Here is a 23,795-nt window from a genome sequence, read left to right as displayed (position 1 = left end):
CTGAGTGGTGTTTGGTCTTTGAAACTAATTGAATGGACTGAGGGACTCAAGTTCAAATCCCGTCTAGGGCCTTTCTGTGTGGAGTTTGTATGTTCTCCCTCGGTCTCCTGTGGGTTTCTTTTGCATACTCCAGTTTCCTCCTACAGTCCAGAAACATGCAGGTTATACTAATTGAAGTCTAAATTGCCCATAGGTATGAGTGTGTGAGTAAATGATGTATGTGCTCTGCGATGGATTGGTGACCTCTGAGATGACCTATGATTGGTGACAGCCAGAGCATATTCCAGCCTCTCACCCATTGCATGCAGGGATAGGCTCCCCCCCCCAACTATATGACAATAGTTAGTGCTCTGAACTACTGTCATATCTTCACTTTGTGTATAGCAGCACTTACAGCACTGCTTTGTGACCACCTGCATTTTGTTCTCACTCCATGGGGACAATGACTATAACTTGATAAGGGACACGTCAGAATGTAATTTCAAAGTAAGAATGATCAGATGTTTTCTGTTTTAATCAGTTCAGTGAAGGATTACACAATTGTTTAATTGAACTAGCAGTGCTGTTATAGCTTTTCAAAAATCTCCATTACATGGTTCTCTCAGTTGAAAACCGATATTTGTTCAGTAGATTTGCCTGTGAACTTAATATTTACTGAGCTGCTGTCTTTTGAGTGAAGCACAGCATACTGATGTACAAATATTAATAAGGAGTTATGCATATATCTGGGCTTGTTTTCTGTATACTTATAGAGGCTCATGATGTACATTCTGGACAAAAATTAATGTTTTTTAATTTTTTAAACAGATTAACAAACAATAGAACTATGTGTTTCTCATTAGATGTTATTCATACATGACTAATTGTTATAATTTTTCCCTTTCTGTTCATATGTTATCATTGGGAGGAGGGGGGTCATTTGTGAACAAAAGAAAGATGAAAAACAGATGAAACATACCTCCACACCCAGTTGCTGGCTATGGAGGTGGGATGGCATCAAGCATTGTCCTTAAGGAAATCCCACACAGAGCCATCTGTCCAATTTGCAGAGCTTTCACCATTTTTGATTAAAACCATTTCTGCATTCACACCTTGGGGAGAGCCCAGGAGGCGGCAGAGCAGCAGAAGGTCCAGCAGGCCTGAGGCCAGTGTTGATTTCCACTCACTCTCCAGATACTTTTTGGTTGCGTTTGGATCCACTTGAACACATTCCCTTCCCTTGTCTCTTTCCGCGAATGAGCTACATTGTGACAAAATTTGTGACTTGCAACAAGTGAATTTAGGTGCTCTGCAAGGGAAGACAGATGAGGAACCAACTAAAACGGAACTGAATGGCCCTATGCTGTCTTCTTCATGTGGAGCATTACAGGGTGGGATTCCCTTCTTGCTGGAAGCTTACATTTTTTTGGGAGGTAGGAAAAACAAGGGATTGAAATATTGCTTCACAAATTGGAACCAAACACCCTTTGGTGTGGCCGCCATATTTCATCCCAGAATATTGAGGATTTCCCCCTTAAAGCAAGAGAAGGGAGCATCAGGAAGAAAGCCTGAAACTCTGATTTGAACGCACACTCTCAGCAACAAAGGACAAATTTGCACCTGTATGAAAATGATGGAGGCACCAAATCTCGGCAAGGAGACATGCAAATAGGCACAAGCGCACCACTGATTTACTTGTTGGACATTCATCATTCAAATTTGAGTGTACGCTGAGGAAAGGGCAGGACTAAAACAGATGATCTCACAGGGGATTGCAGAAAGTGCAGTAAAATGACCACTGTCAAATTTGCTTTCTTCTAATTGGATGTTTATGTCCTAGCAATGTACTGTAGTCTACAGGCAACACCTGGAGCTATAAATGAATTACTCCAGTGTTGTCATTATCTTTGGATGAGAGATTAGTTTAGGCTCGAATGTATTGAAGCCTAGGTCAGATTCATGACGTAGATCTATAAATTAGGTGTTGGCTAACATTCCTGTAATCCTAGGATGGATTAGAGATGGTGTCATATGATTACAGAGCCTCCATTAAAGTGTTTTAGGGGTTGAAGACAGCTGTGGATTGAGCGCTCAGTCATTTGTTTCAGTGTTGATCATTTTAAAATGTAATGTATATATACTGCTGAAACCTTTGGTGAATTTTGTGTACTGTACACAATATCTACATGTAATTTTAGATGTATTCAAATAGTGAATATGATTAACACAGCCGATCTGATATGAATCAATTACCAATAGTAGCCATAACTTGTAAATGATTAATTGTATGCTAAAAATGTTTACAATTAGGGTATGTATAAACCAAACCATATACATTATTGCTTTGCTAATGGGGCAATTGCAACATTTTGTACAGTACAGGTAATTGGATCTCACAATTAAAAAATGTACATGCTGGACAGCTAGCATCCTCTGTAAGTGTATTCAGTAGAACAATCTTTATTCCCCCACTCAGCAGTGATCATTAATTCATGACCAGAATCACGGAAGCCTTCGATTCAAAATTGTAATTAGACTTTGTGGAAGTCATATCAAGCAAGATATTTTGAGCCTTGTGCAAAAATAATTCTGAAGTCTCCCATACAAGGCAATCCCCTCCCCCCCTGTCCTGCCGTTATTGGCAGGAAGGGTTCAAACTCAGCCCCTTTCTGTTTATTCTGCAGCAGGAAGGAGGAAAAAACCCTTGTGGGAAAAGCAGTCTTAATGGATGCTGTGAATAAGATGAGCTCCAAGCAGTTCTACTATGGGCGCAAGGGCCTTTCAATGGCTGTGGAAAGCAGTCTGTGAAACTGCTGGAGTGCAAGACAGCAGTTAATGGAAGCCAGAGTTCAAAGGGATTTAGAGCTGTGTGTTCTCAGCAGACACTTGAGCCAAAGGGGGGGGGGGGGGGGGGGGGGGTAAAGGAAACGGATAAGAGAAAATCTCAGCTCGAATGAATTCTACCAACATGCATGCACTTTAGTATATTATGATGCACTGGTGCAGAATATAGATTAAATCCAGCCAAATAATTCTAAATGTTAATCGGATCCTTTCCTATTTCTTCTGTAATGGACATGTTTTACTGGAACTCTTTCAGCAATAAAACAAGCTTTTTTCCCCCACTTCCGTTACACCTCGGATGGCATACCTCCAACATAGATATTCTCAATGAGTCACATTTAAATATGTGTATAATAAGTGGACTTTGCCATCCAACTGAATGCGGTCTTGGTTACCGTTCAAACAGAACTACACATTCTTAGCATTTAGAGGCTAAACCATTTCTGCATAAACAGCCAGGTATTTAATGAAAAAAGCTTCCCTCCTCTCAAAATTACCTTTATTTGGCATTTCCATGCAAGACAAGAAAAGAGAATCAAATATTATCAAACAAGCATGGGCGTGGGCAATCTTACAAGGCAAGGATTTTGAATCAAGCAAAATAGAACCAAATTAACAAGAAATAAAAATGAACAGGGAGTGAAGTCATCAACATCATTTTACTGAACATTCTTTCCTTTAAAAAAATCTGTCTAAAGAGTTTTGTAGGGGAAACCCCTTTAGAAATGAACAAAAATAAGTTACACTATTAATCAAGGTTCTGCATTCTTCAGGAAGGAGTTACATTGGAGTGAACTGTGCCAATACAATGACCATTTACCAGTTAAGTGAAAAACCATTATGGTAACCACCCTAATGAGGACCTGTATAAACGGCAAATTCAAAAGAACACTACAGGTCTTAACCCATCTCCCGATCAAGTCCAACACCCTTTATGCCTAGAGGGTATACAAAATAGGTTAATGGTTTTTGTGAACATAAATTTAGTGCAGTTCAAATGCTCTTGGCTACCCATTAAAAGGGAAATAATGAGGTCATCTTGGTGCACTGAAGTGGGTAGAATCAAAACTCAGTATAATTCTGCAAGTTCAATTCCTGTGCACACACCATACAGGATTATCCAATGTCATTTAGATGTGCCTATCAAGACTATGCAGTACTTTCAAATTCCACTAGCCCACATTTTCAGACCAATTACTCATGTTTTGTAATATAAAAAGAAAGGGGCTTAATCAGACAAAATAAATTTAAAAAGGTGACCAGTACAATACAGCAGACTGATCACTAAAAAATAATTTCAGTGAAAACAGCTTGTGCTTTTTGCTGGGACAATCCATCCTCTTGACAGGAGTGGAAAAGCAGCTTGACAAACATTTAGGTGTAGGCTAAAATGAATGCTACAGAAAAACTGTAATGTTGAAATGATCCAAACTTTAGACTCAAGTCAGAGAAAATGATACTTTTATTCATGTTCAACTCTTTCACAACTGGAGTGCTCAACACATTCTCTTCCATTACAACTCCCAGTACAAGCAACAAGATACAAGCAATAGCTGCAACCGCACACGCGCATGCATCATGTGTGCATGCATCCACACACACATCCTCACACAAACACGTGACTTCTTTGGCTCATGACCAACCTTTCCACAAAATCTTATGCAAATCTGTGAATCCATTTCGGGAGTTATGCGCCTTTTTGTGACAGGCCACGCCCGTCGCCACGCCCCCTCTGTCAATCGGCCTGAAAGTTACTCCGCTCTACCTTCAGTCATGACCAACCTCCATGCCAAATTCTTAGCCTCCTGGGGCGAAAACTGTGGCCGCTACGGGGTGGGACACTTTTGTGGAACAACCGACCGACCCACAGACAGAGCTAGAGCTGCGGTCGCCGCTAAAATAAAAATAAATAAATAAATAAATAAATAAATAAAAAACCTGGAATAATTAGCATTTCCAAAACATCAAGGCATTTTTGGAGAAAAGAGAATAAGGTTTAATAAGTTTAAAACATTCCATTCTCCTGTAAGGGTCTTGAAGCTTCACAAAGCAAGCCCATATCTTGATTTTGGCTACTTACAAACATTTTACTGCATTGAATATTCTAAACCGTTTTGGCTACTTATTGTATGCAATTCAAACTTCATCTATCCAACATGTCTTCAGTCTCAAATCAGACATGGCATTGGGGTCAGGGTTGTACTGCATCACTTTCAGGGAATTTCTCTTTTATCGTCAAGTTCAATTGCTATAAATCAACCCGAAACTCAACCCAGTCAACAAACCAATTCCCAGCAGTATACTACTCATTGTGACTGCAGCATACAGAACATCCATGCATTTTCCAGCACCAAGCTGACTGCAATGGCAATCTGACCAAAACAACCACAATTCAGCCTGCTGAGAATAGCCAAATTTAAACCATCTATTTTTGGATACTATAATCCAGAACAGCCAGCAAAGCGATTTCCAAGTCAATCTGTATTAAAGCTGATTTTAGAAATGTACCTTGCCCATCAGCATTAGATACACAGGCCTACCAAAGTGAGCAAGCAATGGATTTAGGATAGAAGACAGGCTTTAAAAAAAAAATAAATAAATAAAAAAAAAAAAGTGAAAATGCACCAGTCTGTATGAAAGCTGGTTAGCACCTCCCATCTATATGCAGTACTAATTTTGATAAGCAAATGGCACCCCCTTCTGCTTCAAAGTGAACCTGCATATGACAAAGAGGAAAGATGGTGGGATGAAGAATTTTATATTCGTAGGGCAACCGCCACAGCACATGCTCTTGATTTATGGAGCCACCACTGGGACACCTGTAAATAAACAGTCAAAATCAGAGAGCACTGTTAGACAAGTACATCGTTAGACACTGAACAATGCCACTGAATAACAAGTGAGCCTCAGACAGAACACATAATCAAATGCTGCATGGCAGCAGTCATACGAGGTGTCAGAAAAGTTTATCAAGTGTCATCACTGGCTCAGTTAATTCCAATCCAAGTTACATTTGAAGACGCATACACTCACTTCTGGAATTCTGTTCTCCCAATACATGCACATCCTGAAAGGGGGGAGGGGGAAGAAACAGTTGATTAATATTTATTGAAAGGTGAAATATGACCCTTCATATTTATAGTAGTGCATGAGCCTCAGAGAATAAATGTAATCAGGTACTGCCATAGCAGCGTTCATACGAGGTGTCAGAAAAGTTTATCATGTGTCATCACTGGCTCAGTTCATTCCAATCCAAGTTACATTTGAAGACGCATATACTCACTTCAGGAATTCTGTTCTCCCAATACATGCACATCCTGAAAGGGGGGAGGGGGAAGAAACAGTTGATTAATATTTATTGAAAGGTGAAATATGACCCTTCATATTTATAGTAGTGCATGAGCCTCAGAGAATAAATGTAATCAGGTACTGCCATAGCAGCGTTCATACGAGGTGTCAGAAAAGTTTATCAAGTGTCATCACAGGCTAGTTTTCTTTTTTAATAAATAAACAAACTTTGCTCACCTATAATGCACCACCATGTCATAGCTCAACAGCCACCAATGCTATGAAAACCTTACTCGAAGGCACTTGCCAAAACAGGTTTCTGAAATTACAAAAATACAAGGAAATTGGATTTTGGTAAGCCTCATCATGCTCTAAAAATTCCACACAGGCACCATATTATATTCATAGCCTCAACCATTACTAGCTAGGAGTCCAAAAAATGGCAAGTCAATCATTAAAAATAAAGACATGGATTACATTCATGCAACTAAAACCTGTGAGAACACATACCGATTAGTTTCAGGTTACTGAGAACTCCCTCCTCCCATCCACCAACTGCCATTTTCTCCTCCAGCACATCCTTTTGACGTTTTATCCTGCAGGAGACAAGGAAACAATCATCATAAATATGCAAATAGACGTTTAAAAATGACAACAGGTTGTTTAAAATTTAGCCAGCAAATAAATGAAGGCGGCCCTTGGCTTATTTAATTTTACAGCAGTCCAACGTCCTCTAAGGCAGGGGTGTCCAATCTTAACCAAAAAGAGCCCGTGTGGGTGAAGGTTTTTCTTTTAGTCCAGCACCAAACAGACGATTCTATTTATCAAGGTCATGATTAGTTACCGATTTGAATCAGGCATCGTGGCGCTGCAAAAAACCTACACCCACACCGGGCTTTTTCCAGATAAGACTAGACAGTACACCCCTGCTCTAAGGTAACTAGCACATTGCAATCGTCTCTGGCTCATGAAATGACTAACCCTTACATTCGTTTCCACAAAAGAGGAAGAAAACTACAGAGCGAAAATAGTTTACCTGCTCTTCAAAGCCAGACGTTACAATTAGTACAATTAATCATTTTTATCGAAAAATGTTGGGGTAAAATAACTATCCAACCAATGCGAATAGAATGGCTGCCATGCCTGTTCAACACGATGCAGCACTGCCATACGTCGGTAGCTACGTGAGGTCCCAGTAGAACCCTTCCACGTGGTAGCCGCGTGGCTTTTGGGTGGCTATATTCAGCAATTAAATTCTTAATTCTCAGGCACGCATGACAAGACGATGAATTTATAAAAAAAGTTGTTCCAAAAATAACTCGTCAGTGTATAAGAAGTTGGGCCCTTGTTTGCTAGAATGCATTTTCTGGCGACCCAACGTTAACTTTGCAATTCTGCAACGCCACGAACTAACTCCAAAGTCAATTTGAAATGAAGGCAACGGCTTAACCAGATGTGCGTTTCCAGAAAAAACGCAGATCCAAACCAAAACCTGGCACACCGCAAAAGCTGATAACTACCCAACTTCTAACCCCATGCTGAAAGCTATTAAAGGTTGGATAGCGTATAAGCCCAAATGGACAGCCCGCACTGCTGCAAACTGCAAAATCGTACCATGTTAGTAAATTACCCAGCACCTCGCGTGGATGAACCCATTTGTTTATTAGCACGCATACGTGGATAATGGACAAAAACTTCACCTTACCTGTCAAGAACTGAGTAATTCGTCACAAATTGCTCCTAAACTATATTAGCACATTCAACAACAATCCTCATGGTATGAAAAGGTCGGCGAGACGATTGCCCGTAGTATTTATAGTGCCGACCATGTTGCTTACGCATATAGAAATCCTATTGGATACAGTCAAAAGGAGTAGCACACTACAAGCATAGGCTATTGGTTGAATCACACGTATATCTAAGTAGAAACGCCCCTTAAAATCACATATGGTTTACTCATAGGTTAGTGAAATTTGATTGTGATTGTTGTTACCAATCAATGAAGGATCATGGAGATTGTTGTAAGGAATCACCAGTTGTAGTTGAAGTTCACAATGGTGGGAAATAAACATTTGTAGATCGCAAATCTTTTGCAATAATCGGCACGCATTCACTGGCCACCAAAGCAATTCGTCTGAGGGAAGTCGTTTTACCGGCGTATTCTGTCAGCAAATCAATATAGTTAAACGTGTTTTACTAAGGAAGATCAAATTTCACTGACTTCACTTTTTATTGCAATATATACAGGTAAATAAGTGGGACCCTAACTGCTGAAAGTTCTTGTAATACGGAGCGACTGAAGCAGCCAGAGGGAATGAGAGGATTTAATCAGGCTAAATTAAAAGTAAGTAGGCCTTAGTCAAATTACGTAACATGCCTTCAGGGAAACAGGCTAATAAACATGAACAAATTATAAACAAAAAACAATAGTTCTCAGATTTACTTAATAATCTGGAAAAGTAATGCCATTGAAAATTAAGCTACACCACAGCGCTTGGGAGATGGAAAAGATCTGCATCACTGCAACTACAACTCCCATAACTCCCTCTTCTGAATGAATCTTCCCTTCCTGAAAATCTGGCGACTGTCAGGGAGGAAGATGTGGATTTCTGTAGCAGGCTGAGTGTGTCGTCTCTGGTAAGAGATTTTACAGTTATGTAAATATCACAAACACAGTGGAAACACACGAATTTATTTTGCTTCGACACTTAGGTATCGACATGGTATATCTGATGGTTAAAAAGCTGGATGATTATTTAGCCTTGCTGTATTCTAGTCTGTGTTGCTAGCGATGGCTATCCTAACCTTGTTGCGAACAAACAAGCAGAAGAAGCAAAAAAGCTAGGCACGTTACTAACATATTAGCTGGCTTGTTACGGTCCATGTTATGTGAAATGTAATGTAGCTTCATAATAGCCATGTAGAGCTAACCAGTTAGCGTGCAAACCCGAGCATATTGTTTGGAAATGGTTATCAGATGATGGTTTAAAGTCTCATTTTGTAATCAGATAGACAGCAATAGCCTATAACCTTACGTGTCTAGCTAATTTGCGAGCCCATTTTATAATACCTGAATGTCTCAAGTTTACTACAGTAACTAACTAGCTAGTTTGCTAAATAAGCAACTCTTGATTGCTAGCTGCTAGCGCTTAGGTACCGAATCGTTGCAGAACCTAGTATAACCCACTGTAGAAACGAGTAGCCAATTAGCATGAGCTATTTTAGCAAATAAGTCAATAAACACCACCATTAGCTAGTTGGCGTTCTCATAATGATTAAGATTTCGGTATGTTACTGTTAACTAGCTAACCTTAAAAAAATCGCCTCGTCTTCAACATATGACTTGCTACCATTCTGTCAACAAAAATACAGAAGTAAATGTCTAGTTAGCACGCTAATGTTAGATGTTTGGCGCTAGTTTCGATAGGCTAGCAAGCTACGCGTGTAGTTGACTAGCTAACGTAGCGAAACACTTACCCTAGCGTATAATGCTTGCGGAGAATGCCATAACGTTGCCTCTCAAATTGGCTGGCTTTCAAAGTTAGCCACGGAAATTCTTATCTTACTAGCTGGGTAACTGTTAGCCAGCTATCGGTGTCATTATCTAGCTGGCGAATTAGTCAAGGTTGACTCGTTTGAGAATTTGTCATGAACCACACCGATCCTCTGTCTGTATGATTAACCGGAGTCAGTGATTATTATGGTTGTGCGGTTGTTATTAGTGATTATGGTTAGCTTGATAATGCCGGCGGTGTATAGGTTACTGTAACTAGCAAACATTTATTTTAGCTTGCGAACAGCAGGTATTCTTGTAGTTCTGTATCACGATTTTATTGCCTGCCTGGCCTTTCAAATTGCCTGGCTGTCTGTTGACGTGAAGCGCAGCGGAACTGGATTAGATAGTCTAGCACATGACGTTTGAGAGCGTCGCCGATGCTTAGTAAACGCCAGCTGACTTAGTTAGCCAATATAACCATCGAACCAGCACGAGCTCAATCTGACTGCTAGCTTGAACAGTTAGTTAACTTGCTAAATTACTTCTCTAACTTCCTGGTCGCTAGCTTATGTTATGTATGGAGGTTGAACAATATTGGCATTGCAACAGGTACGGTAGCTAGTTAACTAGCTGTTACCATTGCAAGAATGAAGATTGGGAATGTTACACATTCTGTTTTTTTTCTTTCTTTCTTTGTTGGAACAGCTTTTTAGCCACATTCGTCACACACAGTTGATGGATTCTTGGATGTTACCGGAGCTAACGTTCCTGATGTAGATAAGATACCGTCAGTGTTTCAAGATACACATATCATGTGAACACTGTCGTAAAAGTATTATGGTATGAGTTCTGACCTTGTAATTATACATTATCTACAGCTGCGTCATAATGTTGTAATCCATGCAGCTGCGTCATGATGTTGTAATCCCTGCATCTGAATCATAATGTAATCCATGCAGCTGCATCATGATGTTGTAATACCAATAAAACCAGATTGACTTAAGTTGTTTAATGCCATTTAAGTGTATTGTTGATGTTTTTGACCTGCACTATACGTTAAAGGTTGCTTGTGTACTGTAGGTTTTAGGTTTGTCTGTGTTATCTGTCTGATCTACGTTATTATGCCAGTCCTGTGGCTACCTATTGTTTCAGATGCCTGGCTTATATGGGGGCTGTCTCATCTACTCACCTAATTTGTTAAGCTCAGGATTGTAATGCATCTTAAAAATAGATAGGAAAGATTGCAATGGGTGGTATGGTCATTTGCCCCCAGCAGTGAGATAGGGGTGACCACTGCAAAATGCATTGGGATATCAGGTGATGGTATGTTTAAGAGGTTGACCAGTGGGGCTGAGAGTGTTTTCTCTTCTCAGGCTACAGCTGTCAGGTTCAGGGAGGCTGTGGTGGATTATGAGCTCCAGTAAGACTCCGCGCTACAATCGTTTCTCAGGAGGAGCAGCAGTGCCCACCAGCAGCATCCCCTCAGCAGACAGCACCAACGGGGTGAGAGTGGGGTGGTAGCCAAGAGCAGTTCTGTTCTGGGGGAGAGATGTTGCTGGACAGAGTAAAAGCAAAGCAGTCTTGGCAAAAATTGTTTCATAGGACAGTGATTAATTGCATATAATGGCTAGCCTGCATGTACTTTCTGATCAGATCAGTATTTTTCAGTTTCATGTGCCAGTTCATCTGAATGACTATTAATTTAACCAATTGCTTGTCATCTTTATGGCAAAGGGTATAAATTTGGTATTTAAATCAATTTTTTTCTTCTTTCAAATAGACCAGAATGGAGACTACTTTTGGATCAGCATATTCCACAGTCACCACCGTCGCTAAAGGTGAGTCTGTGAGAGACGGCATCCTTAATTATTACCGCAGACATAGTCAAAGTTCTGGAGAAATGACTAAGCCGTTCTCAGCAAAATTATGTGGATTTCAGTGCCACAACAAAATGCCAGTGTAGTGTATTTCAGACTTGCTAATGGAGCCTGGCTCTCTAATTCCAGCAGATGCATCCAGTAATTACAAGCAACATCGTCGGACGCCATCCACCTCCAGCAACCTGGCTTATTCCCCACGCGACGAAGATGACAGCATGGTAAGCATCACCACTTGCGCCCACATGCTAGCTCATCCCAAAGGGTGTATTCATAAAGCACTCTCCCCTTATAAAATCTCACATTCAGCATGCTGAATTTGGCAGGCCGTCCAATCATGTTTATATTGTCTCCCTGCCAATGCACATTCATGGAAATGCAATCAATTTGCGAAGATTTTTTTTTTTAAAGTTAGTGGCATAGTTTTTTTTCCCCCTTCAGATGAAATGTGTACTACTTTAGGCACTATTAAAGCTGCAGTCTCCACGACATTTTGGCTGGAAAAACAGTCCTTATCTTTCATTTTCACATTTGAATACAGCCGTCATTTGTGTGTTCTGTCTTTGTCCATCTGGCTTTGTCAGCCATCCTTTTCCGTTGTTCTCTATCTGTTTTGCTGATGAATCACAATACTGTGCCTGGGCTTCCTTGATTACTGCAAAGACCTGGCTGCATTTTCAAGTGCAGTAAGCTAGGTTGTTTTTTTTTTTTTTTTTTTAGCCCTAATGAAGGTCTGGTTTTGCACTACTAGTATTCCTAGATTGTTTCTCTGGTAGCCCTCGTTCTGCACTTACCACACACTAGGACGTACACACACACACACTCATACACACATGCGCGCGCGCGCACACACACATACGCGCAGAGCACAGGAAATCATGCGGCAACATTCAGCTCTAATTGAATAGCAGGAAGCCCCCCCTCGCCGGCCCTTCTCCCCGGTTTGCGCGGTGGAGTTGGCACTGGGAGCGAGCAGCGGTGGAACAACAAGTGACTATGAGCACAGATGAGACTGCGCAGGGCTCGAGTGCGCCTGAGAAATTCGGGAGTTTTCACCAAAATTGGTGGGACTATTTGAGCGGGACAGAAGGGTGAAGTGCGTAAGGGAAAGCAGAAGTGGGACCCCGTAAGACTTACGGCGTCCCTGAGTCTTCCGCTGCTGACGCGCCTCCACTGCGAGGGCCGCGAAGGGGCCAGGCTCCTGCGGAGCGAGAGAAAACGAGCGCACAACCGTCGTTCCTTCACCAAAACCTGGAAATTTTACCTCGCACGGCAGGATCTGTGTGTCACGTACACTTTTTGAATGTGGCATTGGCTAGACAATTGAGATATTGAAAATAGCTAACCTTTTTTCCATTGCTGTGGACTGGACAGGACACATTTGACTAATTGGCAATGTTTTGCCTGTGAAGTGCGGTTTTGTTCAATTTGAGGTAATTATGATATTCTTCTTACGACTGTTTCTTGGACTGAATAAAGCATTAAAGCATTATTAAAAGCATTTCCTGGTTATTCTTGAATGCTAAATCTAACTGGAACCGACATTATTTGTGAGAATGCATTCTTTCTAATATTTGAATGTTTTACACTTGTTAAACCATATCAGTAGAAGGTAGTCTAATTGGCGTTGTTTAAAAATTCAGTATTTTATGCTGCACTTGCTGTAAAGGAGGATGTAACTTGATTGAGAAAGACGGAACATTTCCCAAGAGGCAGAACTAGTGGTTTGCACAATAGAATTGCAGTTTAACAGATACTTATCTGCTAAACAAACAGATTATGCTTTTGTAAAGTTGAGGAATAGTGATTTGAAGAGAGGTAAAATCTGTGTCCTGATTTATGTATGTTTGCTTATGACTTGGTGAATTGTATTGTCTTATTTCAGCATTTGGTGAAGTGTAGAGGCTTTCAAAATGAAGACACTAAAAATGGATTACATAAGTGTACAATCCATTACATTTACAGTGAAATTATTTTATTTGCTTGGCAAATTAGGATTGTGATTCTGTGAATAGAAAGGTACTTGAGGGCATTTCTTTTTCTTAATAATTGCTTCAACTTAAACTGATGTGTTTACGTGTTAAATCAGAAATTTATTTCGATTACGATGCACCAGTTCAGAAATATTTTCGTATTGACACCCTAGTTCATTAAATTTGATTTAAGGAGTGTAATTACATTGAACCATAATCTAGTGATCAGCAACATTTTGAGTATGATCCCCGGGGTCTGTAGCGAGCAGCTGTGAAAAGCAGCACATTTGTACTCTGGGAGACCTGGTGCTCTAACACTGTGCCACGCGCACCGATTGATGCCTGTCCCTGTCCTCCTGCAGCCCCCCATCAGCACCCCCCGCCGCTCCGACTCGGCCATCTCTGTGCGCTCCCTGCACTCCGAGTCCAACATGTCCCTGCGCTCCACCTTCTCCCTGCACGAGGAGGAGGAGGACACGGTCAGTGCTCCATCTCTCCTCCTCTCTCTCGCCCCGCCTTTACTCACGCCCCTCTCACCTGTGTGTCATCTTTAACGTCTCTCAGGTGTTGACTTAAAGGAAGCTACTGTACCATTTTCATTTAAAGGCTTTTGATATGATCTGTGCTAGCTGTGTGTTACTGAATGTTTTGGTACCAAAGGTTCAAGGCAGGTTATTGCAGCAGAGATACTGTAAGCTAAAATAAGGTATTTCTTATTGCGCTTTATGAATCGGTGCGTTGCTCCTCTGTTCTGACAGCCCCCTGGTATTAAAGTGTCAGTCAGCATGTGAGAGTGGAACAGGATGTCAGTGTGCGATAGAGTGTGGAGTGTTGCACTCATGTGTGAGTGGGTCCTGATGCCTCTCCATCTCCCAGGAGCCCCAGGTATTTGCAGAGCAGCCCTCGGTCAAGCTGTGCTGCCAGCTCTGCTGCAGCGTGTTCAAGGACCCTGTCATCACCACCTGTGGGGTGAGTCTGCAGCCCCGCTCTCTGCTCATCACTGTTTATCTTAGCGCCAAAATCTGTGTCCCTGTCTACAGCTCATCATCGTTTATCTCTGGGCCAAAATCTCCATCTCTGTCGACAGCTCGTGATCATTTACCTTAGCGCCAAAATCTCCATCTCTGTCGACAGCTCGTGATCATTTACCTTAGCGCCAAAATCTCCATCTCTGTCAACAGCTCGTGATCATTTACCTTAGCGCCAAAATCTCCATCTCTGTCGACAGCTCGTGATCATTTACCTTAGCGCCAAAATCTCTGTCTCTGTCGACAGCTCGTCACCATTAACGCTGCGCCATAATCTCTGTCTCTGTCTAAAACACGTCACCATTTACCTTAGCGCCAAAATCTCCATCTCTGTCGACAGCTCATCACCATTTATCTTAGCGCCAAAATCTCTGTCTCTGCCTACAGCACATCAACATTTATCTTAGCGCCAAAATCTCTGTCTCTGCCTACAGCACATCAACATTTATCTTAGCGCCAAAATCTCTGTCTCTGCCTACAGCACATCAACATTTATCTTAGCGCCAAAATCTCCGTCCCTGTCTACAGTACATTACCATTTATTTTAGCGCCAAAATCTCCGTCCCTGTCTACAGTACATTACCATTTATCTTAGCGCCAAAATCTCCGTCCCTGTCTACAGTACATTACCATTTATTTTAGCGCCACAATCTCTGTCCTTGTCTACAACACTTCCATTTCAGCGCTGCAATCGGAATCACCCCCTTAGCATTGCACTCTGTTTTGCCTACATCACCCCAAAATTAGCTCTGCCATCTTTCCAGTCCCTCTTTACACAACTCCCAGCTCCACTGTACCACCTCCCCCTCCCTCTGAATCGCACTCTAGTTTTCTGAGCTGTCTCCTTATGCCTCTCTACAGCATTCTGCAGTCTCTCTGTCCCTCTCCATACCACCCGTAGCGTACTGTTGGAAAGAATGAAGGCTCTTGTTGTATCTTCGTAATGCATTGATTTCCTGTCTGTCGCATCCCTTACGCCCGATTAACTGCTTTCCTTGAGCACTGAAGCATTGAAGTGTCTCGCAGTTATTCCATTCTAATGCAAAGTCTCCGGTTGGAATGGTACTACTCAGCTAGAGTAATCATTCTTGTGAAGCGCTCTAAACGTTCAGTGTGGACCTATGGGGAAACCGGAAATTAGCACCAGGGGTAGCCATGTGTGTGTCTCCCTCTCAGACCAGTGACTGTGAACACAGGACACTTTAACTCTGCAGCACGCCAATTGCTTCATTTTAACAACTGCCTTCTCTCTCACAGCACACCTTCTGCAGACGATGCGCCTTGACCTCAGGTAGGAGGGTTCATCCACAGTTATGTGTCTGTTTGCTTTGCCTTCGGTAGCTACTCTGTGTCATGCTTTCTCTGAATAAGAGGATGAAAGGCAGCAATAGCTCAGTTTGGTTCACAGTGTAATTTATCCTGTGTTCCCTCTTCTGGGCCTCCCTGATCTGGTTTTGTCTGGAACTCCCTATTCTCTGTGTTTTACGATCACCACCCTCCCCCTTTTCCCCTGTGCTTGCCAGCCTTGATCTAAGTGTCAGTGCTGTGGTCCTGTTTGTCTTTGTAGAGAAGTGCCCGGTGGACAATGCCAAGCTCACTGTGGTGGTGAATAACATTGCCGTGGCCGAACAGATCGGTGAGCTCTTCATCCACTGCAAGTACGGCTGCCAGTCATCCGCCTCTGGCAAGCCCAGTGCCTTTGAGGTGGACCCACTGGGTTGCCCCTTCACCATCAAGCTCAGCACCAGGAAGTGAGGCCCTTCGCTCGTTCTCCTGTCATGCACCCCGTTAGCTTTGTTTGTATTATTGACAGCACAACAGCGGCCATCTAATGCAAATGCCTTTTCAGTTTTGCCTGCCATTTTTGAAGTTTCAAAGTGCAGGGTTTTGGAGTTCTTTTGTTTGAGCAGTTGAGGGGCTGAGGGGAAATGAGCCTTACGTTGGTTTCCTCTCACCCCTGTCCCTCTGCAGAGATCACGAAGCGAGCTGTGACTACCGGCCTGTCCGCTGCCCCAACAACCCCAACTGCCCCCCTCTGCTCACCATGAACTTGGAAGCCCACCTGAAGGAGTGTGAGCACATCAAATGCCCCCACTCCAAATATGGGTAAAGCGCACCCCGCCTCCCTCCTCCAATCGGGTTCACCTAATTTCAGAGCGCCTGTGAGTCATTGCGGGACGCAGGGTTGTGTGCAAATGTAGACCCCTCCCCCGTTCTCTTTGCCAGGTGCACCTTTATCGGGAACCAGGACACGTACGAGACCCACCTGGAGGTGTGCAAGTTCGAGGGGCTGAAGGAGTTCCTGCAGCAGACGGATGACCGCTTCCACGAGATGCAGGTGGCGCTGGCGCAGAAGGACCAGGACATCGCCTTCCTGCGCTCCATGCTGGGCAAGCTCTCTGAGAAACTGGACCAGCTGGAGAAGAACCTGGAGCTGAAGTTCGGTGAGGGAGGCGGCAGTCTGCGTGGCCGGAAGCATAAACCATACACTGGCATTGTGGTTGGACTATACTGTAGCAAGGGAGTGTTTTCCTTGCGAGAGCATTTGTGTTTGCCTTATGGTCATTCAGATGTGAGGTCCAAGTGGTCATTAGTCAACAGTTGATTCTGTTGCCATTGGAAACTGTTGCACTTTCCATTGCTGGTGCTTACGCTGTGTCTGCCTGGCAGATGTTCTGGACGAGAACCAGAGCAAGCTGAGTGAGGACCTGATGGAGTTCCGTAGGGATGCCTCCATGCTCAATGTAAGTGCGCTGGGCCTGCATTCCCTCTCACAGTCAGAGCACAGTGCCCACAAACCACAGGCTTTAATGTGTTTTTCCCTCTTCTCTCCCCCTCTCTCTGTTCCTTCTGCAGGATGAACTGTCTCATATAAACGCCAGGCTCAATATGGGCATCCTGGGATGTGAGTGTCTCCGTTCTTCAGTCTTTCTCCTTTACGGTGCCCTGGTGTGCTGGATGTGACGTTCTGGTGTCTCCGTCTTTTACAGCCTATGACCCCCAGCAGATATTCAAGTGCAAGGGCACCTTTGTGGGCCACCAGGGCCCCGTGTGGTGCCTGTGTGTGTACTCTACCGGTGATCTGCTCTTCAGCGGCTCCTCCGACAAAACCATCAAGGTAGGAGAGCTCACAGGCCGCTGCTGGAGCTGGCTGCACAGCTCGAGCCTGTGCCACTGCCCCCTGCCCCCTGCTTCCGTCCTCCTCTTCATTCTTCCTCTTTCCTGTCTCTGTTCTCAAATTATTTCCTCTCTGCTCCCCCGTTCACAGGTCTGGGACACCTGCACCACTTACAAGTGCCAGAAGACATTAGAGGGCCACGATGGCATTGTCCTGGCTCTGTGCATTCAAGGGTAAGCACGGCAACGGCCTATCACAGCAGCAGGAGTTCCTCTTGGCTCCGGTGATGTTGATATAGCTTATGAGCCCTGTGTCTGTGTCCCTGCAGGAACAAGCTGTACAGCGGATCAGCAGACTGCACTATCATTGTAAGTTTCTCTGCTGCTGTAGTCGTAGGTTGACTTGTAGGTTGGTGTTGTGTAGCGCTCCAGTCCAGTGAATTTCCCTGACGCGCTGCTCCGTGTGATTATTGTATTTAGGTGTGGGATATTCAGACACTACAGAAAGTCAACACTATCCGGGCTCATGACAACCCAGTCTGCACCCTGGTGTCTTCACACAACATGCTCTTCAGTGGCTCCCTCAAGGCCATTAAGGTCAGGACTACCCGTCACACACTCGCTGTCTGCTGTGCATTTGGTTGAACGCTCGTGTTCATGGTGGTTTGATTTTCTCTAGAGAAAGGTACAGTTAACAAACAAGATAAAAAAATTAGATTATGTGTGAGTTGGTAATCACACTTGCGGCATGGTTTCCACTTTTGCGAGTCAATGTTGTTCTCGCTTTCCTTTTTTTAAAATTGGCTTATTTAAAAAAAAGTAAATTAAAAGGAGACTTTAAGAACTGTTAGCTTCATTACACAAGTGCGAGTCTTATTAGTGATAACGGCTTTAAGCTGAACCAGCTGTTAGCTGTCTGCTCTGAGCTTTTAGTATATGGCTGCACTGTGCCTGGCAAGGCTCCAGGCCTGGAACACAAGCTGTGTGGATTGATGGGCGATGTGAGGCTTGACGACGGTAGACCGCTTTCCTCCACAGCCAGGGTCGTACCTTAGCACTGAGTGCCTGTTAGGAGAGTGTAATGGCAGACTCTTTCACACAGCCCTTACTGTTAGGAGAGTGTAATGGCAGACTCTTTCACACAGCCCTTACTGTTAGGAGAGTGTAATGGCAGACTCTTTCACACAGCCCTTACTGTTAGGAGAGTGTAATGGCAGACTCTTTCACACAGCCCTTACTGTTAGGAGAGTGTAATGGCAGACTCTTTCACACAGCCCTTACTGTTAGGAGAGTGTAATGGCAGACTCTTCCACACAGCCCTTACTGACTGTTAGGAGAGTGTAATGGCAGACTCTTTCACAGAGCCCTTACTGTTAGGAGAGTGTAATGGCAGACTCTTTCACAGAGCCCTTACTGTTAGGAGAGTGTAATGGCAGACTCTTCCACACAGCCCTTACTGACTGTTAGGAGAGTGTAATGGCAGACTCTTTCACAGAGCCCTTACTGTTAGGAGAGTGTAATGGCAGACTCTTTCACAGAGCCCTTACTGTTAGGAGAGTGTAATGGCAGACTCTTTCACAGAGCCCTTACTGTTAGGAGAGTGTAATGGCAGACTCTTTCACGCAGCCCTTACTGTTAGGAGAGTGTAATGGCAGACTCTTTCACACAGCCCTTACTGACTGTTAGGAGATCATAATGGCAGACTCTTTCACACAGCCCATGCCGACTGTTCCGGCGGTGTCGGCTGGGGGGAGGGCTCTAGTACAGCATGAGCTCACTCCTTTCGGGGACTTTCCTCTGATTACATCCTCCCTTTTGTTCCCCAAATGTCAAAGACCTTGGCAATGCTAAGGCTTCTTGTGCAAAAGTGCAGTGTGCGCAGTGTGTGTGACTGCATGCAGCCACAGGAGGGGTGAAAGTGCGGGTTTGTGACTCTCCTGAGAGGTGCCTGGGTTTGTGTGTTGTTCCAGGTGTGGGACATCGTGGGCACGGAGCTCAAGCTGAAGAAGGAGCTGACTGGACTGAACCACTGGGTCCGGGCACTGGTCGCGTCTCAAAACCACCTGTACAGTGGCTCTTACCAGACCATAAAGGTTCGGGCTCAGACCCTCAGGGTTGCTCACGATTCTGCCAGAAGTACTCTACTTTATCATGTATATTAGATTATATTACATTGGAACCTGAGTATAAATATTTAGAATTGAACAACTAATGTTTTACCAACCTTTGAAGCAGAAATTGATTTTCAAATACATGTCATACTATATGCTATATCATGATTTTCTTTTGTCTTTATTTTTAGATAAAAATACTGTAAATGTAGGTTGTTATGATAAAACTTTAGGCGTTTATGTATGTACTTATATAATATACTTCTATATAATGGAACGGCTGAGAAACTGTTAAATAGCGTAGACGGAAACTGTGACAGCCAAGCCCTGTGTCATTTTAAGTTTGTTTAATTGAAGCCCTGGGGACACTAGACAGGAACCAGACTACATTTCAGCAAGCAGCCCTGCGCTTTCTTCCTCTCAGCTGCGAGAGAGAGAGAGTGAGAGAAGAAAAGGGAGAAAGAAAGCAAGAATGAGGAAGGCAGAGAGAGAGAGAATAGAACAGGGCAGGGTTGGTTACCAAGGTTTGCATCATCCTCCTCTTAGTGAATTTCTATTTTCTATTCTAGCCGCTCCCCTCCTCCGCATGCAAGGGGGCTGTGCGAGGGTGGAGCTGAGTCTGTATTTGTGATTGGTAGTACAGGGCTCCAGATGTCATAAACACTAGACTGTTGCCATGGAGATGTGGCTGATGATTTCCAGTTGTGGAGTTTCTCAGTTTTTCCACAGCTGATAAGAGGGGATGGCCTAGAGGCCCCTCTCATGAAATGTTATGCTGATTTGTTTTATAAATGTTCCGGTTCTATATGTGCCTATTTCCACAATAGAAATACTTATTTGCCTTGTGGTCTGATAGATACATAGATGCTTTGTTTATTTTTTTATATAGAAGGTGCTCCACAGAGATGGTGAAAAGCTTTTATTAAAATAATGGATTACTTGTTTTTGTGAAAGGGGAATAAAAAACGATTCCTAATCTTACTCCTTTCTTGCTCTCTCAGATCTGGGATATTCGCTCTTTGGAGTGTGTTCACGTGCTTCAGACCTCTGGTGGCAGTGTGTACTCCATCGCTGTTACCAACCACCATATCGTTTGTGGAACTTACGAGAACCTCATCCATGTAAGAACCCCGATCCACTGCCACTTGAAATTTGGAGGGAACTTCTAACAACGGGGCAGATTTGGCTGCCAGTTAGCATTTAACATACTCATGCTGGTTTTGGTAGCTAACGTGAATACTTTGTTTGCGCGTGGCAGGTGTGGGACATTGAGTCCAAGGAGCAGGTGCGAACGCTGACTGGCCACGTGGGCACTGTGTACGCCCTGGCCGTCATCTCTACGCCAGACCAGACCAAAGTGTTCAGTGCCTCCTACGACCGCTCACTCAGGGTAAGGGACCCTTCACCTGAGTTTCTATCACTCCGTGTTTCAAGTGGAGGGGGGCTTGTCCGGGATGGTTGATGGTTGACGATTGTGGCCCTTTTAACTGACCCAAGTCTTCCCACTGCAGGTGTGGAGTATGGACAACATGATCTGCACTCAGACCCTGCTGCGGCATCAGGGTAGCGTCACGGCGCTGGCTGTCTCCCGAGGGCGCCTCTTCTCTGGGGCTGTGGACAGCACTGTCAAGGTGTGTCCTCCTGCATTCCAGCTATATTTGCTGCACTTTCTAGCTCTTTCCCTTCATATTTTTCAAATGTAATCTAATTTCCCAGTCTTCTCTATAAAGGCAAGTTTACAGTTTAACACATAGGCTCCATGTAGGGCCTTTCCCTGTCAATGACTTAAGCTGGCAGTCTCCTTGTGACTGAGGCTCAGGTGCTTTGTTCCTGCCATGTGTTTGGTCAGGCTGATACTTTCTGCCCAGTATCCTCACAGCTCATTTCTGCCCTCTGTCTCTCAGGTGTGGACCTGCTAATGCCATCCGTGGTTTGCTCCCCCTGCCAGGGTGCAGCCGGGAAGTGTCACATGACAGGAGACGGTTTAATTTCAGACTGCTTTCACGGTTATTGTAATGATGATAAGGAATCGACAACGCCAAGCTCGAAAATGTTGCTTCGTTCAAAAAAAAAAAAAAAAAATTTCTCGGTTGATTGAATTGTGATTCTGTACACCACTATGGGGCCAGGTGTTTTTTTTTTAATGCAACTGTAGAGTCAGTGCAGTGGAGGTACTGGATCCCACTGGAGCCTTTCACACTGACACCGCCTTGGACACACAGGGTGCCTCTTCTTCCCGCTATGAGTGCCATGACGATTGGGACCGGTGGAAGAGCACCCCTCAGCTCACACCTTCAGGGCTGTATTCACACACTGGGTACACAGAGCTGCCAGACTGAAGTATCTGCCTTATCTGAGCATGTGAATGCGCAGCATTGGCGCAGCCTCATGGAAAACTCCACCCCCCTTCCAATGACATTCCCACATCTGAGAGGGTGCCTCTGGCCCTGCTGAAGCCAAACCCCTCCCCTTTCAAGCTGAGCAGTGTGGAGGAACATGAAGATACTGTATTGCCAATGTTCTCCTGTAATCCGGGGATGCGGCAGGCGGGGCTGACCGACACTGCAAAAAAAAAAAAAGTAGAGAAACAAAGGAGAAACTGCGTGCTTGTACGTGTCTGCACTCAAGTCTGAAACAAAGCAAAGTGCTGATACGGTTTTTTAATGGTTCATTCCTTGCTTTGAGGCCAGAATTCCCTCACGGTTGGCAATTCCTGAAGTTGTGGTGTGATGATAAAGCCGTCTAGCCCTTGTTCATAGTTAGGGGGCCTCTGTTTGCTGGGATGTGCTGCTTTGCTGTTCCCCGTTAGCTGCCGGGGGAAGCTCCGCCGGGGAAGCTCCCGCCAGGTTGGGGGAACGTGGTTTCGGTGGGCAGTCTCAGCCATCAGTGACCCCAGTTCATTTCTTCATCGCTGCGGAGGAGCTGCGACCGATGCGTTTTCGAGTCAAGCGCTTGACTTTTTATGCTTTATAGCTGCATCACCTTTTCCACACGGCAGCTGTTCAAAAGAAAGAGAGGAGGAAGACGAGTTCAGAATTATGCACACGAAAGTCACACGAGCTGAGCTGCCAGTGTGGAGAAAAAAAGTGTCTTGTGCCCATTTCACCTTCTTGGTTTAGTGAAGAACTCCAAACCGCTGCTTTAATGTGATTGCTGACGCATTTTTAAACTTAAAGTGCTGCTGTCTATTTTAGATAGGCCTTTTTTATATGTGTAAAATAGTCCTGTAAACTATATTTTTAACCCCATTGTACGCTTCATGCGGTGTTTCCTTACAAAAGGTTCAATACTTTTTTTTTTTTCCTTCTTCTGTAGGCCTGGCTCATTGGGCAGAAAGCTGGCAGTGCCGCTCATGTCCTGGCCAGCACTGAGCAGAGCTTAATTTTCATTAGATTTTAATTTGGGGCATCCTGTTGATGGGCAGCTCATTTAAATCATGGTAACAAATAAACTCCTAAAACTTGGTTTAAAAGTCATAATGCCGAAGTTGTGATTGACTTGGCCTTTGATTGAATTTGAGATAAGCAGAACTCTTTTGTGAGGGTACACTGCAGTGTGTATTTGCAGTGCCAATGGTGCCATAAGCAAGCGCATGGTTAATTTCAGGCTTTTTCCCTAGCTCTGTGGAGGAAAGATGTTAAAAGGTACGACGTGGAGTGCGGGGGAGGGTGGGAGAGGACTTTCTCCCACAGCAGTGATATACATCACGCTCACTTGTATACATTATGTTAAGCTTGATTTTACCATTAAAGCAGTGTACACTTTGGTAGCTTTGGTTGTTTTCTTCTTTTTCACCTGCCGTATCGATCACCTATCAGTATTCAACACTGTTCAATATGTGGACAGTACTTTCTGTTTAAACTTAAGCATGAACGACTTGAACGTATTCTCTAAGCTAAAATGTTCAGTATGTTGCAGTTGATTATTAGTTTGTAATCATTTATGGGGAACAAAAGAGTGCTGGAATGCAAATACACAATTTCTTCAGTGCAATATATGACAGAATGGTAAGAGAATAAAATGGTAAGAGAAATTCTTATGGTCTCCAGCTTCTAGGGATTGGGATTTGTACCAATTTTACC

At 43.7% G+C, this 23,795-nt stretch overlaps 1 protein-coding gene, 1 long non-coding RNA gene and 3 other non-coding genes across 9 annotated transcripts; 1 reads left to right on the top strand and 4 right to left on the bottom strand.

The window, feature by feature from the left end:
* Window positions 1-4,953: 4,953 nt before the first annotated feature.
* Window positions 4,954-7,938, bottom strand: LOC118219557. The gene is made up of 6 exons (XR_004763796.1): window positions 7,817-7,938; window positions 6,622-6,707; window positions 6,349-6,430; window positions 6,107-6,140; window positions 5,857-5,890; window positions 4,954-5,642 (listed from the first exon to the last, which is right to left on the bottom strand). It is a non-coding gene; the product is annotated as an uncharacterized LOC118219557 (long non-coding RNA).
* Window positions 5,725-5,811, bottom strand: LOC118221964. The gene has a single exon (XR_004764228.1). It is a non-coding gene; the product is annotated as a small nucleolar RNA SNORD60 (small nucleolar RNA).
* Window positions 5,974-6,061, bottom strand: LOC118221963. Its single transcript, XR_004764227.1, has one exon. It is a non-coding gene; the product is annotated as a small nucleolar RNA SNORD60 (small nucleolar RNA).
* LOC118221962 lies at window positions 6,224-6,311 on the bottom strand. Its single transcript, XR_004764226.1, has one exon. It is a non-coding gene; the product is annotated as a small nucleolar RNA SNORD60 (small nucleolar RNA).
* Window positions 7,939-8,631: 693 nt separating the features above from the next.
* On the top strand, window positions 8,632-23,482 carry traf7 (TNF receptor-associated factor 7). 5 transcript variants are annotated; one of them, XM_035401319.1, is made up of 21 exons: window positions 8,632-8,748; window positions 10,981-11,110; window positions 11,388-11,445; window positions 11,614-11,705; window positions 13,820-13,936; window positions 14,334-14,426; window positions 15,743-15,776; window positions 16,053-16,236; window positions 16,457-16,591; window positions 16,712-16,929; window positions 17,156-17,229; window positions 17,342-17,390; window positions 17,476-17,603; window positions 17,754-17,836; window positions 17,932-17,971; window positions 18,083-18,199; window positions 19,573-19,695; window positions 20,715-20,834; window positions 20,972-21,103; window positions 21,225-21,344; window positions 21,618-23,482. In XM_035401319.1, the coding sequence occupies exons 2-21, from the start codon at window positions 11,018-11,020 to the stop codon at window positions 21,630-21,632; spliced, it is 2,025 nt and encodes a 674-aa protein (XP_035257210.1). In that variant the 5' UTR covers window positions 8,632-8,748; window positions 10,981-11,017; the 3' UTR covers window positions 21,633-23,482. The 5 variants fall into 5 exon arrangements, with proteins under 5 accessions (XP_035257210.1, XP_035257202.1, XP_035257192.1 ...); XM_035401311.1 differs by lacking the exon at window positions 8,632-8,748 and adding an exon at window positions 10,134-10,216 and having other exon boundaries at window positions 11,617-11,705; XM_035401301.1 differs by lacking the exon at window positions 8,632-8,748 and adding an exon at window positions 10,136-10,216.
* Window positions 23,483-23,795: the final 313 nt, after the last annotated feature.

Source organism: Anguilla anguilla, chromosome 2 (assembly GCF_013347855.1).
Source record: "Anguilla anguilla isolate fAngAng1 chromosome 2, fAngAng1.pri, whole genome shotgun sequence".
Taxonomy (NCBI): Eukaryota; Metazoa; Chordata; class Actinopteri; order Anguilliformes; family Anguillidae; genus Anguilla; species Anguilla anguilla.
Note: the sequence above shows the minus strand (reverse complement) of the source record. Positions and strands in the feature narration are given on the sequence as shown.